This window comes from Pan paniscus, chromosome 12 (assembly GCF_029289425.2).
Source record: "Pan paniscus chromosome 12, NHGRI_mPanPan1-v2.0_pri, whole genome shotgun sequence".
Taxonomy (NCBI): domain Eukaryota; kingdom Metazoa; phylum Chordata; class Mammalia; order Primates; family Hominidae; genus Pan; species Pan paniscus.
This window is the reverse complement of record NC_073261.2, coordinates 94,330,532-94,349,777: the sequence shown is the minus strand read 5'-3', so window position 1 is coordinate 94,349,777 and position 19,246 is coordinate 94,330,532. Positions and strand designations below refer to the sequence as shown.

Genomic DNA, 19,246 nt, shown 5'->3' with positions numbered 1-19,246 from the left:
ATATATATGTGGAATCTAAATTTCACTGGCTATGTCCTTTGCAAGACGTGATCTAATGATGATAGTATATTCTTTTTATAAATTTATTAAAACCTGTAAGTGGTATTAAAGTAATTTAAACATTTATACCTTAGGCAACATGGTAAAACCCCATCTCTACAAAAAATAAAATGAGTCAGGAATGGTGGCACATACCTGTAGTCCCAGCTACTTGGGAGGTTGAGGTGGGAGGATCACTTCAGCCCAGGAGGTGGAGGTTGAGCAACAGAGTGAGACCCTGTCTCAAAAAAAATTTTAAACATTTCATATTGCACACTAACACAGATATTTTTATATAAACTTGTTCTTGGCATATGCTGAATACTTTTCAGCTCTTTTAATAATTTTAATTATTTGATAATTTTAATAATTTTAATTTCAGCTATTTGAATAATCTTAAACTTTATGAACAGTGTGAAGTAGAAACTGAGTATAGGAGATGCGCTCATGAATTTTATTCCCTGAAAAATGTCATAAAGTAATATAAAGTATTCAATGAGTATGTGAGTATTGAATAATTTTAACAAGAACTCTGAGTTCCCAGATACCTATGACAAAAGAACAAATTACTTGGAAGTCTCTTCTACTCCAGACCTTTCTGTCTATCCCCTTATTTTAAAAAATGTACATTGATTGTCCCTTATCCCATCAAGAGAGTGTTCTTTGCCAAGATAAACGCTAATTAGAGAAGTAATTGTGTTTATGTGTCAGTTGGCTACCAGTAGTTTGTAGATGTTACCTTTCCAGGTGACATGTTTACTATTTAATGAAGCCTCTGGAGATAGTATGCCTTAATCTAAAGGAATGGTTCTAATGATTAAAATTTGAGGCATTACTACATTTGTTTTCAGCAAATGGGCCTTTCTGTTCCCTTAAAATCAAACCCTCATAACTATGGGTTTGCTGACAAAGGGAAACTAGTTTTTACTCTCTTATTATATGGAGATTTTAAATCTGCAGAGATGAAAATAATTTGCTGTTTCAGCTGGGTGCGGTGGCTCATGCCTGTAATCTCAGTACTTTGGGAGGCTGTGGCGGGTGGATCACCTGAGGTCAGGAGTTCGAGACCAGCCTGACCAACATGGTGAAACGCCATCTATACTAAATACAAAAAAAAAATTAGCCAGGTGCGGTGGCGCATGCCTATAATCCCAGCTACCTGAGAGGCTGAGGTAGGAGAATCGCTTGAACCCAGGAGGTGGAGATCACAGTGAGCCGAGATCATGCCATTGCACTCCAGCCTGGGCAACAAGAGCAAAACTCCATCTCAAAAAAAAGCGGGGGGGGAAATAATTTGCTGTTTCTTCCTTCCCTTCCTCAGAATGACTGATGGATACTCAGGAAGTGACCTAACAGCTTTGGCAAAAGATGCAGCACTGGGTCCTATCCGAGGTAGGTATACAAGAGCTTAAAACATTTAGAACTATTTATTATACCACCTTAGAAGTTTAAGAAGTCCAAAAAAATCTACCAAGAGATTTTTTTTTTCTTTTGGAGACAGGGTCTCACTCTGTTGCCCAGGCTGTAGTGCAGTGGCACAATCATAGTTCACTGCAGCCTCGAACCCCCCAGGCTCAGGTGATTCTCCCACACAGCCTTCCCAGTAGCTGGGACTACAGGCATGCACCATCATGCCCAGATAATTATTTTATTTTATTTTTTGTAGAGACAGGGTTTCACCATGTTGCCCAAGCTGGTTTTGAACTCCCAGGCTCAAGTGAGCAGCCTGCCTTGGCCTCCCAAAGTGCTGGGATTACAGGCATGAGCCACCATGCCCAGCCTTAAAACCATTCGTAGCTCACAGATCATACAAAAACAGTCTATGAGCCAGTAGACTGTGACCCCTGTTCTAGGCAAGAGGTTTCATTTCTTGATAAGTAAGCAGCAGAAAACTCAAAAAGAAAACTTTAAACAAAAAAGAATAATGTAAGGAAAATGTTCTTATCTGTTTTCTGGCTCTTTTCAATATTCTGACATCATTTGAAATTAATGTGTCTAAAGGAAATTCTGTAAGAGAAGTTTTCACTTTTTAAATTATATCTTTTGAGGAATTGCAGCAAAATATTTATTGCTATGTTTTTATTCAGGTTACTTGGTTGATTCTGAAATACCACGACCAATTCTTTTTAGGTTAGGTTAGGATAAACTCACACAGATATTTTCAGCTACATTTCCACAGCCAGCATCGGTAGTGGATGGTTGATGCTCTCAGGTATGCACTCAGATTATTAGCTATGATGATAAAGTAATCATAATAGCTCCATCCCTTTCTCTCATTCAAGAAAGTACAATTGAATGTAGTTGTACGAGAAAGATGTTATCATAGTGTCTACTGTAATTTGCATTAAAAGCCTACATTATACAAACCTTTTTGTTTTACTAGTTAAAAATTACCAGTAACACCTCCCGTAGTGAAATAGGGTGCTGATTAAGAACTGCTACTTTGCAAAATAAAAAATGTAATCTTGAGAGTATATTTTGAAACTCTGGATGAACAAATTTTCTTGCTGCTGGAGCTTAAATCTTGTTCAGTTAGTGGATTTAGAAACAGTAGCTAATGCATAAATGAGTTGTATTTTCTTAGAACGTTTTGGCTATTCTAAGGTAGACAAAATTTGGGTTTAAAAAAAGATTCGCATCCATTAAAGTACAGAAAATGGCCGGGTGCAGTGGCTCACACCTATAATCCCAGCACTTTGGGAGGCCAAGGTGGGAGGACCGTGTGGGCCTAATAGTTTGAGACTAGACTGGGCAACATAGGGAGATCCTGTCTCTACAAAAAAATATAATAAATTAACCAGGCCTGTTGGCATGAGCCTGTAATCCCAGCTACTCGGGAGTCTGAAGTAGGAGGATCACTTGAGCCTGGAAGGTCCAGGCAGCAGTGAACCATGGTCATGCCACTCACTGCACTCCAGCCTGGGTGGGTGACAGAGTGAGGTGCTGTCTTAAAAAGTAAATAAATAGGCCAGGCACGGTGGCTCACGCCTGTAATCCCAGCACTTTGGGAGGCCGAGATGGGTGGATCATGAGGTCAGGAGTTCGAGACCAGCTTGGCCAATATGGTGAAACCGCATCTCTACTGAAAATACAAAAATTAGCCAGGCGTGGTTGTGCGCACCTGTAATCCCAGCTACTCAGGAGGCTGAGGCAGGAGTATCACTTGAACCTGGGAGGTGAGGTTGCAGTAAGCCGAGCACTGCAGCCTGAGCAACAGAGCAAGACTCTGTCTCAAAAAAAAAAAAAAAAAAAAAAAGTAAATACATAAAGTGCAGAGTAAAAACAAAAAAAGACTAATGCATTTTGTAAAGAACAAGTTGCATTCTTTTAAGTTCCCTTTCAAATTTGTGAACTATTGTTTTTGGGCAGTATGCAAGAAATTGAACACTTTCCAGTTATTCCTAAGAAGGAATATTCTCTTCTCAGCATTTATAAATTGTATTTGCTCTCAAAGTTAACATGTGTCTCTTTTTTTTAATATAATGATTTGTACTGAATAGATACATGTAGATCATTGTACTTGGTTTTGCCCTTCAACAATTTCAACTGCAAAATGTATGTATTTTTAAGTGCCTGACTTTTATGTTTTACAGAACTAAAACCAGAACAGGTGAAGAATATGTCTGCCAGTGAGGTATAGTATTTTACAATGATATTTTCTTTGTCCTCTATATTGTAAGACATATATAAGACATACATATATGAATGTGTGTGTGTGTGGTTTTTTTTGTTTTTTTTTTGTTTTGTTTTGTTTTTTGAGACAGTCTGGCACGATATTGGCTCACTGCAACCTCCACCTCCTGGATTCAAGCTATTCTCCTGCCTCAGCCTCCCAAGTAGCTACAGGCATGTACCACCAAGCCCAGCTAATTTTTGTATTTTTAGTAGAGAGGGCATTTCACCATATTGGCCAGTCTGGCCTCAGACTCCTGACCTCAAGTGATCCACCCAACTCGGCCTCCCAAAGTGCTGGGATTACAGGCTTGAGCCGCTGCATCTGGCTGTTTTGTTTGTTTGTTTGTTTGTTTGTTTGTTTGAGACGGAGTCTCACTCTGTCGCCCAGACTGGAGTGCAGTGGTGCGATCTCAGCTCACTGCAAGCTCTGCCTCCCGGGTTCACGCCATTCTCCTGCCTCAGCCTCCCTAGTAGCTGGGACTACAGGCGCCCACCACCACGCCTGGCTAATTTTTTGTACTTTTAGTAGAGATGGGGTTTCACCGTGTTAGCCAGGATGGTCTCTGTCTCCTGATCTCGTGATCTGCCTGCCTCAGCCTCCCAAAGTGCTGGGATTACAGGCGTGAGCCACTGCGCCCGGCCTTTTTTTTTTTTTTTTTTTTGAGACACAGGGTCTTGCTCTGTTCCCAGGCTGGAGTGCAGTGGTGCAATCGTGGCTGACTGTAGCCTTGACCTCTTGGTCTCAAGCAGTCCTCTTGTCTCAAACTTTTTAGTAGCTGGGACTACAGACAAGTGCCACAACGCCCCACTAATTTTTTAATTTTCTGTAGAGATGGTGTCTCTCCCTGTTGCCCAGGGTGGTCTCAGACTCTTGGCCTCAAGTAATCCTCCTGCCTCAGCCTCTCAGAGTGCTTGGGACTAATTTTTTTTAATGGATTTTTCTAGTTGATTAGAAGCTAGAAAAAATTAACTTTGCTTCATTTCAAAATATGGAAACCTATGAAATAGTCAAAATTTTTTTGGTAATAGACAAAACATATATACATAGACATTAAGTCATTTTCTATCAAATCATATTACATAAATACCAAACAGAAGAAAATTACAGGCCGGGTGCGGTGGCTCACGCCTGTAATCCCAGCACTTTGGGAGGCCGAGGTGGGCAGATCACTTGAGGTCAGGAGTTCAAGACCAGCCTGGCCAACATGGCGAAACCCTGTCTCTATCAAAAATACAAAAAAATTAGGCCGGGGGCGGTGGCTCACACCTGTAATCCCAGCACTTTGGGAGGCCGAGGCGGGCGGATCACGAGGTCAGGAGATCGAGACCATCCTGGCTAACATGGTGAAACCCTGTCTCCACTAAAAAATACAAAAAAATTACCCAGGCGTGGTGGTGGGCACCTGTAGTCCCAGCTACTTGGGAGGCTGAGGCAGGAGAATGGCGTGAACCTGGGAAGTGGAGCTTGCAGTGAGCCGAGATCGTGCCACTGCACTCCAGCCTGGGTGACAGAGCAAGACTCCATCTCAAAAAAACAAACAAACAAACAAAAAAAACATAGCTGGGCATGGTGGCACGTGCCTGTGGTCCTGGCTACTTGGGAAGCTGAGGCAGGAGAATCACTTGAACTTGGGAGGCAGAGGTTGCAGTGAGCCAAGATTGCACCATTGCACTCTAGCCTGGGCGACAGAGTGAGACCCGATCTCAAAAAAAAAAAAATTACATGAAACTTGTGGGGGTTTATACAATAAAATAACCTATAACTATAGGTTAATCTTTTAATAATGTTCTATTTTGTTTTTCAATAACCTTTATTTTTTAATTAATTAATTTCTTTTTTTTGAGAAGGACTCTGGCTCTGTCACCCAGGCTGGAGTGCAGTGGCACCATCTTGGCTCACTGCAGCCTCCACCTCCCAGGTTCAAGCGATTCTCCTGCCTCAGCCTCCTGCGTAGCTGAGATTACAGGCATGGGCCACCACGCCCAGCTAATTTTTTTTTTGTATTTTTAGTAGAGATGGGGTTTCACTATGTTGGCCAGGTGGGTCTCAAACTCCTGACCTCAGGCGATCGCCAGCCTCGGCCTCCCTAAGTGCAAGGATTACAGGCGTGAGCCACCATGCCTGGCCAATTTATTACCGTTTCTTAATATGGAAGACCTCCTTATGAGATGCTGAAGCATTTCATTTGAAAAAAGTTGCATGTAAAATATAAAACTGGGTATGCAGAATGGTCATAACTCTGTGAGCAAAATTTTGAAATCAGGCTTGAATTACAGTCAGCCTTTCCTATCCGTGGATTCTGCATTCATGGATTCAACCAACTGCAGATCAAAAATATTTGGGGGAAAAAAGCATCTGTGTTGAACATGTACAGACTTTTATTCTTGTTATTATTCCCTAAACAATATAGTATAAAAACTATTTACATTGCATTTACATTGTATTAGGTGTTATAAGTAATCTAGAGATGATTTAAAGTATACAGGAGGATTGTGTAGGTTGTATGCAAATACTGCACCATTTTACATAAGGGACTTTAAGCGTTTGCGGATTTTGCTATCTATGGGGGAACCAATTTCCCAGAGATACTGAGGGACAGCTGTATATTTGTAACTTATTTTTTATTTCCCTAATTTCAGCAGCTGTTGAGGGGACAGTGAACTGTTAACACAGATAACGAGTGTATTCAAGTACATTTTGGAGTTTTTTTTTTTTTTTTTTCAGGCTTTTATTCGCCTGTCGGATGAGGCATCATACTTGAATTTTTTTTTTTAAGAAAGCTTTTAGTTTTCTTTCTTTCTTTTTTTTTTTTGTGAGATGGAGTCTTGCTCTGTTTCTAGGCTGGAGTGGAGTGCAGTGGTGTGATCTCAGCTCACTGCAACCTCCGCCTACTGGGTTCAAGTGATTCTCCTGCCTCAGCCTCCCGAGTAGCTGGGACTACAGGTGCACGCCACCACGCCCAGCTAATTTTTTTTTTGTATTTGTAGTAGAGACAGAGTTTCACCATGTTGGCCAGGATGGTCTCGATCTCCTGACCTTGGGATCCGCCCACCTTGGCCTCCCAAAGTGCTAGGGATTACAGGCATGAGCCACCGCGCCCGGCTGAAAGCTTTTAGTTTTCTAACTTATTTTATTTAATTTAATTTCATTTATTTTTATTTTATTTTTTGGGACAGTGTCTCACTTGGTTGCCCAGGCTGGAGTGCAGTGGTACAATCATGGCTCACTGCACCCTCTAGCTCCTGGGCTCAGGCAATCCTCCTGCCTCAGCCTTTTGAGTTGCTGGGACTACAGGCATGTACCACCACACTCAGCTAATTTTTTAATTTTTTGTAGAGATGGGGTCTCACTATGTTGCCTAGGCTGGTCTCAGATTCCTCAAGCATTCCTCCCACTTGCACCTCCCAAAATGCTGGGATTACAGGTGTGACACCGTGCCAGACTTGAAATTTTTAATCCCACACCTAAAAATATAATTTTATCCACCATTTTTTAAAAGTCATAACATTATTTATTAAAAATTTAGATGGTAAAACTAAAAATTAAAGCTTAATAAAACTACTGAGTGATTTACAAGGAAGAATATTACTGGTCCCTTTTGTGAGCATCCCATTAATTATATATATTCAGGTTATATTGTTACAATATTTGGTTCTACTGTATACTTTTTTTTTTTTTTTTTGAGACTGAGTTTCGCTGTTGTTGCCCAGGCTGGAGTGCAATGGTGCAATCTCGGCTCACTGCAACCTCCGCCTCCTGGGTTCAAGTGATTCTCCTGCCTCAGCCTCCTGAGTAGCTGGGATTACAGGCATGCGCCACTATGCCTGGCTAATTTTGTGTTTTTGTAGAGACAGGGTTTCACTATGTTGGTCAGGCTGATCTGGAACTCCCAACCTCAGGAGATCCGCCCACCTCGGCCTCCCAAAGTGCTGGGATTGCAGGTGTGAGCCACCACGCCTGGCTCTACTATATACTTTCATTCAGTTGTTTCTTTTTAATCTAGTGGTTTTGGTATTAATAATTTGATAATGACCTTTAGCTGTTATTGCTTACTTATGAGTTAATATTTATAAAGCACTTAAAGTAGCTGGCACGTAGTAAACACTATGTAAAGATCCATTAAATAACTTTAAAAAATATAAAACTGATAGTGGCATTTTATTATAGAGATTAAGGTAATCCATTCTCTCATTCCCATTTATGGGATGAGACGTAAACACAAGTAGTTTGCTCTCTAAAACTGTATACTAGAATTTTATATACCCATTATTTGATGCAACTTTAATACCAAAGTGTATTGTCAGTTACTGGTGAATATATATAAATTTAGATAAGGAAAACCCAACTTGGTTGCGCGCAGTGGCTCACGCCTGTAATCCTAGCACTTTGGGAGACCGAGGCTGTTGGATCACCTGAGGTCATGAGTTCGAGACCAGCCTGGCCAACGTGGCGAAACCCCGTCTCCACTAAAAATACAAAAATTAGCCGGGCGTGGTGGCACATGCCTGTAATCCCAGCTGCTCGGGAGGCTGAGGAAGGAGAATCGCTTGAACCTGGGGAGGTGGAGGTTGCAGTGAGCTGAGATCGTACCACTGCACTCCAGTCTGTGTGACAGGAGCGAGACTCCATCTCCAAAAAAAAAAAAAAGAAAAACCCAACTTATCTTTTACAGTTTATAATAGTAGAAGTTCAAATAATTGGTTTGGAATTTCTGTATTTTTAAGGTTAGTACTAAAATTGTTGGTTATAAATTGGGGTACAATATACTTTGTTTTTTAAGTAACTTGTGTATCTAATTTAACTTTAAGTCCTTTATTATTTTGTTTTGATAAGACAACTTTTCTACTTATTTCCCCCCTTAACTGAACCAGCTACCATCTGCCTTTTTCCTGTTGTATACATTAGTCTCTTACGTTAAAATATCATATAAGTTTCATATATATACACATATCAAACTATAGACTTAAATTAGAATTACATCAACATCTTTTAAAACCTTAATTTCTGGCCAGGCGTGCTTGTTCATGCCTATAATCCCAGCACTTTGGGAGGCTCAGGCCGTTGGATCCCTTGAGCTCAGGAATTCGAGACCAGCCTGGATAACATGGTGAAACCCTCATCTCTACAAAAATTACAAAAAGTTAGCTGGGCGTGGTGGCGCACACCTATAGTCCTAGCTACTTGGGAGGATCTCTTAAGCCTGGGAGGCAGAGGTTGCAGTGAGCCGAGATCATGCCACTGCACTCCAGCCTGGGTAACAGTGAGACCCTGTCTCAAAACAAAAATATTAATTTCTATAACAAATAAATTTTATTTAGTAATATCATGTTTAATACCCATGTTACATTCATTATTCTTCTACACTTTGGCCTTTAGGAAGAGGCAGTGTGTGTGTTACAGTTAAATAGGAAACAAGTAGGGTTCATATAGTGCTTATGGGGTTTTCTTTGGTGGGGGGTTGCTGGGTTTTTGGGGTTTTTTTTTTGAGACAGGGTATCACTCTGTCACCCAGGCTGAAATACATTGGCATGCTCATGGCTCACTGCAGCCTCAACCTCCCAGACTCAAGTGATCCTCCCACCTCAGCTTCCCTAGTAGCTGAGAATACAGGCATGCGCCACCATGCCTAGCTAAATTTTGTACATTTTGTAGAGATGAGGCTTTGCCATGTTGCCCAGGCTGGTCTCTAACTCCTGGGCTCAAGTGATCCACTTGCTTCAGCCTCCCAAAGTTCTGGGATTAACAGGTGCGAGCCACTGCAACCAGCCTATATTTTAACTATATGTTTTTTTCTTTTTGGCTAAAATTTTTCAGATTAGTTTACAAGTTACAAGTGTAGGTGATATCTCATGGAGATATCAAAGATGATATGAAGTTAGATTGGGTTTTTAAGAGTAATTTTTAAAATACGGATAAATACCAGTTGTTGAAGTTTTGTTTAAAGTTCTTTAACTTCTTATTTTTGGGCCAAAATACAGGTATACGCTAGTAATGATTTTTAACACAGGTCATTTATGCCAAACTGCATTTTGCCTTAATTTTTTTTTTTTTTTTTTTTTTTTTGAGAGGGAGTCTCACTCATTGCCCAAGCTGGAGTGCAATGGCACGATCTCGGCTCACTTACAACCTCCACCTCCCAGGTTCAAGCGATTCTCCTGCCTCAGCCTCCTGAGTAGCTGGGATTACAGGCACCTGCCTGGCTAATTTTTGTATTTTTAGTGGAGACGGGGTTTCACCATGTTGGCCAGGCTGGTCTCGAACTGCTGACCTCAGGTGATCCACCCGCCTTGGCCTCCCAAAGTGCGGGGATTACAGGTGTGAGCCACCGTGCTTGGCCAAAATTTTTATTAATTTTTCTATTGCCTGGACTCTGTGAACCTATCCATTTTGCCTTTTAAAAATACTTAGGTGTAAATATAGATATTCATTAACTCAGCATTGTTTTAATCTATATTTCCAAAGGCAATTTAAAAGATCAGAAAATAAGACCAAATTAATATAAGAATGCACACTGGGCAAAGTGGCTCACATCTGTAATCCCAGCACTTTGGGAGGCCAAGGTGGGCGGATCACCTGAGGTTAGGAGTTCAGGACCAACCTGGCCATCATGGCGAAACCCTGTCTCTACTAAAAATACAAAAATTAGCTGGGCATGGAGGCATGTGCCTATAATCCCAGCTACTCGGGAGGCTGAGACAGAAGAATTGCTTGAACCTTGGAGGGGGAGGTTGCATATCTGAGTGGTGAAATTGTGATTCTTTTTTTCTCTTTGTCTGTATTTTTGAACTTTTCTATAAATGATTGTTTTGTTTTTATATTGGAAAAATATGCTTTCAAATGTTAATACCTATGAAACTAAACACAAGTAATAAATATATTAGTATAGCATTTATTAAGGTTTCTTGTGTAGCAGATCAACATAGAAAATATATTTAAATGGCTGACATAATTTTCTAAGAATACATACACGTATATTTTTATAACATTAACAGCAGCATCATTACTTTAATCCATCATTTCGTTAACCACCATATACCTGTTGATCATTTGTATTGTCGTGCTTTTTAAAAATCTAGATGAGAAATATTCGATTATCTGACTTCACTGAATCCTTGAAAAAAATAAAACGCAGCGTCAGCCCTCAAACTTTAGAAGCATACATACGTTGGAACAAGGACTTTGGAGATACCACTGTTTAAGGAAATACCTTTGTAAACCTGCAGAACATTTTACTTAAAAGAGGAAACACAAGATCTTCAATGAACAGTCATCGGCTACAGAAACAGCCTAAGTTTACAGGACTTTTTAGAGTCTTACATATTTGTGCACCAAACTTGAAGATGAACCAGAAAACAAACTTAAACAAAATATACAATGCAAATGGAATTTTTTGTTGTTTAAGGCCTTGCCTTGATGGTCACAGTTATCCCAATGGACACTAAGTTAGAGCACAACAAAACCTGATTCTGGTCTTCTTTACCAATATAATCATAATGTAAATAATAATTTGTATATTGTGTTGCAGATGAAAGTATTCCAGAAACAGTGAATGGTAGAAGACACAAGAACATTTGTTTGTTTGTCTTCTGATGTTTTTTCTTAAAATAGTAATTTCTCCTACTTTTCTTTTCTACTGTTGTCTTAACTACGGGTGATTGGAATGCCAAACACTCTTAAGTTTATTTTCTTTTTTCGTTTTATAAATTCAGTGTGCCAAATGAAACTTTTTTCCTAAGTAACTGTAATAGGAAAAAGTTTATTTTGAGAGTTTGTTCTTCATAAATCTACAGACATTAAACAATTGTTGTGTTCTTTTTACCTTTTATTTTTCTATTACCTTGCTACCAAACAGTTTAGATAGCAATATAATAGCAAAAAAGCAGATATGGTAAAATAGAGAAGGTTTGAAGGTTTGAGTTACTCTGTCATATAACATGTAGATCAGTCTTCATGTGACCTGCAGTATTTTTTTTTCTAATGTATTTGTCAGAAATCTATTGTAGACTGTTAACTTCTTCCTGATGGAACTTATTTTCTGCAAGAATTATTCTGATATTTAAGAGAGCCAATTTTAACTGCTGTGAAAATGTTTCCAGTGCAAGAGAAGGGAAATACTAGGAACTAAGACATTTCTAATTTATTGCTTATTACTTTCTTAATTTTACAGGATAATTATAAGCAAGTGGAACTACCATCTTTTATTCTTAATAATTATTAATCCCTTCAATGAAACTTCAAAAAAACTGAATTTTTATACATGGCATACATTTTTCTAGTTCCTTCTGCTTGCTTTATTAACTCAAAAGTTCTAGTTCTAGTCTGTTGATCTGCCTTTTGTTCTCCCAAAATGTACAGTAATTCCATTTGTTTGTATAAATATGCCTGGATTTTCATTATAAAAATGTCATTGTAGGGAGTAGAGCCTCATATCATGGCCTTTTAAATATTGTAATAAAGGCAAATAGATATTTGCCCTTAGTTTACTGGTTAAAAGTTTGTTTACAGAACTTTTCTCTGGTGCTTAAATGATGCTATGTAAAATGTCATGAGTGGAAAGAATATTTGTAGTAGTAACAAGAATTTTTCATTTAGGAAAGATTTCTTAGGTTTTGAAAGAATACATTAAAATAAAAAACTTGCCCCTACTAGGTAAGAACTTTATAATGAAGACATACATTCTTCTTAATTTTACTCTTGCTCTTGTTAAAGATTTGTTTGAATATAGAAGATGCATGATTTCTGGTTTTTTTTTTTTTTTTTTTTGGAGACAGAGTTTCGCTCTTGTTGCCCAGGCTGGAGTGCAATGGCGCAATCTCGACTCACCACAACCTCCGCCTCCCAGGTTCAAGCAGTTCTCCTGCCTCAGCCTCCCGAGTAGCTGGGCATGCGCCACTACCCCAGCTAATTTTGTATTTTTAGTAGAGATGGGGTTTCTCCATGTTGGTCAGGCTGGTCTTGAACTCCTGACCTCAGGTGATCCGCCTGCCTCGGCCTCCCAAAGTGCTGGGATTACAGGCATAAGCCACTGCGCCCAGCCAGAAGATGCATGATTTCTTAGGATCATATGTTGTTTGTAGCCATAAGGTAAATCATGTCTCTTCCAATCATGACTTTGGAACTCCCTAAATAATAAAAATGAGAGTTGAGATAAATAGGGGAAAAAAAAATTTTTTTAAGCCAGAGCTATGCATATGTTAGGTGATGGGTAGTATCCCTTTAAGGTCTCAAACATTACAACATCAATTATGAAATACTGATAACGAAAGGTAGTAATGAAATATATATGATGAAAAGAATTGAGAAGTTCTAAATTAAGACATTTCAGTTAAGCTCATAAAATTGCATTGTTTTCATTTAAAAGGAGATTAATGTTATTGATACTTGGATAACTGGCTAATCATATTAAAGGACTATGTGGTTCCAGCTCAACTTTTAATATATTGTCTCCTTTAAAACTATCATGATTATAATTCTATTGGGAAAGATTTTTAGATAACAAAGATTTCAAATGTTAAAAGAGATAAAAGTCAGGTTAATACTATCTTAAACACTGAGTCAGAAAATCATTACTGTATAGAAGTTGCTTTCCTGATCAAGTCTGAACTTCAGTAGTGCTAGAGAACTATTTTCTATGACTTAACTCTAAACAAGTTTTATTTTAAGCTGTTTCTTTGATAGAAGGGCCATGAAAATAGAGTAATGATATAGTAGGAGATAAGGGATTGGTTTGGTCTTTTTCAATAAAGATAGAAGTTGCTGAAGTTTTCTGAATTAATAATGACTTAGATTGTGACCTTTTAGATTCAGTGTTGAGCTCTGTGTTGTATTACTTCCTAAAAGATAATGCTTAAACATTAAGCATTAGTGTGCTCTTCATGTTAATATGGCAGAGTTTTGTAAACTAAATTAAAACTTACTGATATATTGGACTTTGAGCCAAGGGAAAGAATGAGTACTATCTTTCCAGATATCTTAAGGGTAAAAGCTTATTCTAAGACAGTCTGTCCATTGAGAATATTAGATTTCTGACTTGCAAATATGTTTGTACTCCAGAAGAATTAGAGGAAAAGCAGATACTAGAATTCTAATTTAATTACATATACAGCCGTCTTTGTTTATAGTGTAGAATTCTTTATATTTTGTACAAAAACTAATTCTTTTGGTAAAATGAACCATTTACAGTTCGGTTTTGGACTCTGAGTCAAAGGATTTTCCTTTAAATGCTTGTCTCAATTTTAGTCTGGTCTTTTGTACTTTTCTTCAGAAGAAATGAATTAAAGGGTACAGTTGCATAAAGTGGGTTTTTATCCTAATGTATTGGAAATAAATGATAAACTTTATTTTGTCTTTTTTACTTTAAAACTTTTTGATATTTTAGGGGTTGGAGTCTGATAATGAAGGAGTTGTGTGTATTGGACTCTTAGTAACAATTATAAACGCTTAACAAAATATAGAAAGCAATGATTGGGTGGCTCTGCAGAGCAATCAAAACAAGGTAGAAACTGCAAAGTCCTATAATGGAAGAGATTCAGGCTGGGTGTGGTGGCTCATGCCTGTTTGGGAGGCCAGTATGGGAGAATCGCTTACACCCAGGAATTCAAGACCAGCCTGGGGAATATAGGGAGACCCTGTTTCTGCCAAAAAAAAAAAAAAAAAAAACTAAACTAAAAATTAGCCAGGTTTAGTGGCCTATACCTGTAGTCCCGGTTACTCAAGAGGCTGAGGTTAGAGGATCGCTTAAGCCTGGGAGGAGGAGGTTGCAGTGAGCCAAGATCACACCACCACACTCCAGCCCAGGTTACAGAGACCCTGTCTCAAAAAATAAAAAGTAAACGAGATTCACCTTAACCAGCTTTTACCCATAGGGCAATTTCCAGTTTGTGCAGTTCACTTGGATATAGAATTCAGGTAGAATGTGACAGTCTTGACAGGCTGAGGAATCATTTGGGACTTCTAGAACACCTGAAAATTAGAAATTTTGGGAAGGAGAGTGCCTCAGAAAGTAAGCTCTAAAATCTGCCTACATATTCCTTTCAAATCTTTGGTGGATTCCAAAATTGTGCTGGTGCAGTGTGATTATTTAAAGGAACCCAGGAGAAAGCAAGTTAAAGTCTAAAAAACTCAGTAGCGATTGCAGCTGCCCAAGGACAGAGAGTTTGAAATTCAAGTTCCACTAAGAAGGACGGAGTAAATACTTGGTGTTTCCCATTGAACCCTCAAAATGCCATGCCTTAAGGAAGAATGACAGCATCCTAGAACTAAAGGCTGTGCTTTAGCACTAAGGACAAAATGGAAATAAACTCACTGTAATGAAGCTTAAAATCAAATCTCACAGCATCAAGGTTATCCATTAGTAATTTAAAACCAGAACAAAACACAGCATTCTTGAGAAGAAAACAATTCAGTCATCACAGCATATATCCAAAGCTCAGTACATAATAAACAGTTACTAAGCATGCAAAGAAGAATTATGTGATCCTTTTGACTCAACTTCCCTGATGGAAAAAAAAAAGTGGTCCATACCATACTCAACAGAAAATATACAGAAGCAGATGCACAAGTGACCTCTATGAGAGTGATTTTAAAATAGCGTTAAAATGTTAAAAGAATTTATAAGAAGAGATAATGGGTGAATAGATAGGGAGTTTCAGCAGAAAAATAAGAATTAAAAACCCAACAGAGGCCAGGCACCGTGCCTCACGCCCGTAATCCCAGCACTTTGGGAGGCCAAGGCAGGTGGATCACCTAAGGTCAGGAGTTCAAGACCAGCCTGACCAACATGGTGAAACCTGGTCTCTACCAAAAATACAAAACTAGCCGGGCATGGGTGATGCATGCCCATAATCCTAGCTACTTGGGAGGCTGAAGCAGGAGAATTGCTTGAACCTGGGAGGTAGAGGTTGCAGTGAACCAAGATCATGCCATTGCACTCCAGCCTGGGCAACAAGAGCAAAACTCCATCTCAAAAAATAATAATAATAATTGGCTGGGCGCAGTGGCTCACGCCTGTAATCCCAGCACTTTGGGAGGCCGAGACAGGCGGATCACAAGGTCAGGAGATTGAGACCATCCTGGCTAACATGGTGAAACCCCATCTCTACTAAAAATACAAAAAATTAGCCTGGCATGGTGGCGGGCGCCTGTAGTCCCAGCTACTCGGGAGGCTGAAGCAGGAGAATGGCATGACCCCAGGAGGCGGAACTTGCAATGAGCCAAGATCGTGCCACTGCACTCCAGCCTGGGCAACCGTCTCAAAAATAATAATAATAATTAGAAAATAATAAAAAATAACCCACTGGAAAGTCTTGTAATGAAAACTACAGTATCTGAAATTAAAAATTTAAATGGATGGACTTAACAGTAAACTAGGCACAACAGGAAAGACTGAAAAAGACAAGTAAGTATCAAACCAAAGCAGAGAGAGAAAGAAAAAAGAAATAGCAGAGGTTTGAGACCTTTGGAACATTATCAGTTCCTGTAATTTGAAGTAAAGAAGGAAAGGAAGAGAATGGGGCAAGAGAAATCTTTGAAGCAATGATGCGTGAAATTTTCCCCAAAGTGTTGAAAGACATCAACGTACAGATCTAAGAAGTTCACTGAACCCCCAAGCAGAATAAATACAACAAAGACTACATCTGGGTACATCACATTGCCAAAAAAAAAAAAAAATCTTAAAAGCAATCAAGGTGGGGAGTGGGAAGGAGTAGCATTACATTCAGATAAACAAGAGTGATGGCTAACCTCATCAGAAATGATGGAATTAAGAAAATGATGGAATGACATCTTTAAGGTGCAAAGATGAAACAAAGGTTAACTTAAAACTCTGTATCCAGTTAAAATATCCTTCAAGATGTTAAGGCAATGGCCAGGCTCAGTGGCTTATGCCTGTAATCCCAACACTTTGGGGGGCTGAGACAGGAGAATCCCTTGAGGCCATGAGTGACCAGCCTGGGCAACCTAGTGAGAACCCCATCAAAAAATAAAATTAGCTGGGCATGGGCTGTGGTCGTGCTACTGCACTCCAGCCTGGGGGACAGAGTCCCTATCTCTTGAAAAACTTAAGACAAAATCTTTTCCAGATGAAAACAGAATTTGTTGCTGGCAGACTGACTTTATACGGAATGCTTTAAGAAATTCTTCAGGCTGAAGGAAAATATAAATCTGGAGTGAAAAACGTAGTATCTGAAATTAAAATTTTCCTTGGATGGACTTATCAGTAAATGGATTTCCCAATGGGAACCTGTATCTCCAGGATGGAATTAAGAATTTTGAAATGATAAACATGTTGGTAAATAAGAAAGACATTTTTCTTTTTTATTTTTCTAAATATCCTTGCTGTTTAAAGCAAACAAAAATAGTATTGCAGTATTTATAGTATATGTATAAGTAAAATATAAGACAGAAATAGCATGAAGGGTCAGAGAGGGCAATAAATGTAATTATATTGAGATAATATTACTACATTGTACACAAAGTGAGATAGCATTAGTGTAAGGTAGATTGTGATAAGAATGCATTTTGTAATCTCTCACCCCATCACTGGGGTGCAGTAGATCTAAAAAGCCATTAGAGAAGATAAAATGGGTCACTAAGAATTATGTGATTAGTCAAATGAAATCAAGGAAAGAAAAACAGAGCAAAGAACTGTAAGATAAAACAGTGGGATGGAAGAGCTGAAATTAATAATGTCACTAAATTGCTTACCTTCCTCCTTCCTGAACTGTTGTGGATTTTTTTTTTTTTCAGGGGGTTGGGGTTTTTTTTTTAGAGACAGAGTCTCTATTGCCCCAGGCTGGACAGCAGTGGCGTAATCATACCTCCCTGCAGTCTCAAACTCCTGGGCTCAAGTGATCCTCCTGCCTCGGCCTCCCAAAATGCTGGGATTACAGGCAGGCAGGGCCACCACACCCTGCCAGAACTATTGTTTTAAAGTCATTAGGTGGTTAAGCCCTCGAGACTATGTGCAAGTTTGATGATTTGTTAGGAGCACTCACAGGACTCAGCATATAGTCTTATTCCCAACAATGATTTATTAGAGCAAAAGGATATGAAGCAAATTCAGCAAAGGGAAAAAAGGAATTAAGTGAAGTCCAGAGGAAACCAAGCACCAGCTTCTAAGGGTTCTCTCCTAATGAAGTGACACAGGATGTCACTCCAGCAACAAGTGACAGCATGTGAAAGTGTTACGCCTCACTGTTAGACATAGTAAGCTTGTTAGGGAATAGAGGGAATCTCCCCTCAAATTCAAGTTCCCAGATGCCTGGCAAGGGCCAACCTTGCCAGCAGGACTTTCTGGGGATAGCAGTCCCAGGCACGTGTTTGCACAGTGGTTTAGATCAATGTGCTTACATTGGGTAGAGGGGACCTATGGAAGTCCAAATTTGGGTGTCAGAGACCTAATAGGGTGAAGACAGTGTCTACAATGATGGACAGCTAGGTATGAGGTGTCAGGGAGAGATTGAGGCAGTTATTCACATGGTGGATAGGGGCAACCTGGAATGAGGAATAAGCTCAAGCACAGAAAGGGGTGTCCATATGGGGTAAGGGTGTCAGCAGAGATGGTAGATTGGTTGCACACCAAAGACTTGATGGAATAAAGTGAATATACTAACCACAGAGAAGGTAATTATAAATACAGAAAGGGGGAAAACTAGAATGAAACCTGGAGTTCAGCTTGAATTGGGTTTAAGAAAGTGAATTCATGGTTTAAAATCTATAAAAATAGATGAAATATCGGCTGGGTGCAGTGGCTCACGCATATAATCCCAGCACTTTGGGAGGCCGAGGCGGGCAGATCGCTTGAGATCAGGAGTTTGAGACCAGCCTGGCCAACATTGTGAAACCCCATCTCTACTAAAAATACAAAAATTAGCCAGGTGTGGTGGTACACACCTGTAGTCCCAGCTACTTGGGAGGCTGAGGCACGAGAATCACTTGAACCTGGGAGGCAGAGGTTGCAGTGGGCTGAGATCGCACCACTGCACTCCAGCCTGGGCAACAGAGCGAGATCCTGCCTCAAATAAAAATAGAAGACATATAAGCATATAAATATACACGTGTGTATGTGTCCAAATATGTATATTCCCTAGTCTGTCCACCAAGGTGGCCTTGGAGCAGTTACGCTCCAATAATAGTGAGCACATAAAGTACCCATATCTTGCCTTCCAAATTCTTCACTGTCTTAGTCTGCTTGGGCTGCATTACAAAATACCATAGACTGGGCAGCTTAAATAACAGAAATTTATCCTCACAGTTCTAGAAGCTTGGAAGTCCAAGATTAAAGTACCAGCCAGTTTGGTTTCTGGTGAGGGCTTTCTTCCTGGCTTGCAGATGGCCACCTTCTCGCCGTGTCCTTGTATGGCAGACAACACAAGCTCTCTGGTGTCCCTTTTTAAAAGGGCATTAATCCCATCATGACAGTCCCATCCTCATTATCTCATCTAACCCTAGGTACTTCCCAAAGGCTGAATCGCCAAAGACCATCACATTGCTGGTGAAGGCTTCAACATATGAATTTGAGGGACACGAATA

The 19,246-nt window shown here is 39.5% G+C and overlaps 1 protein-coding gene across 6 annotated transcripts in view; it reads left to right on the top strand.

Annotated features, from left to right (window-relative positions):
- Positions 1–14,055, top strand: part of SPAST (spastin) — an 89,997-nt gene extending 75,942 nt beyond the window's left edge. For 4 of the 6 annotated variants that reach the window (XM_034952892.2, XM_034952891.3, XM_034952894.4 and 1 more), the window contains 3 exons: positions 1,361–1,431; positions 3,633–3,673; positions 10,792–14,055. In XM_034952892.2, the coding sequence (XP_034808783.1) occupies positions 1,361–1,431; positions 3,633–3,673; positions 10,792–10,914 (235 nt within the window). In that variant the 3' untranslated portion in view covers positions 10,915–14,055. The remainder of the gene's footprint in view (positions 1–1,360; positions 1,432–3,632; positions 3,674–10,791) is intronic. The other 2 variants (XM_034952895.3, XM_034952896.3) reach the window with 1 other exon arrangement.
- Positions 14,056–19,246: the final 5,191 nt, after the last annotated feature.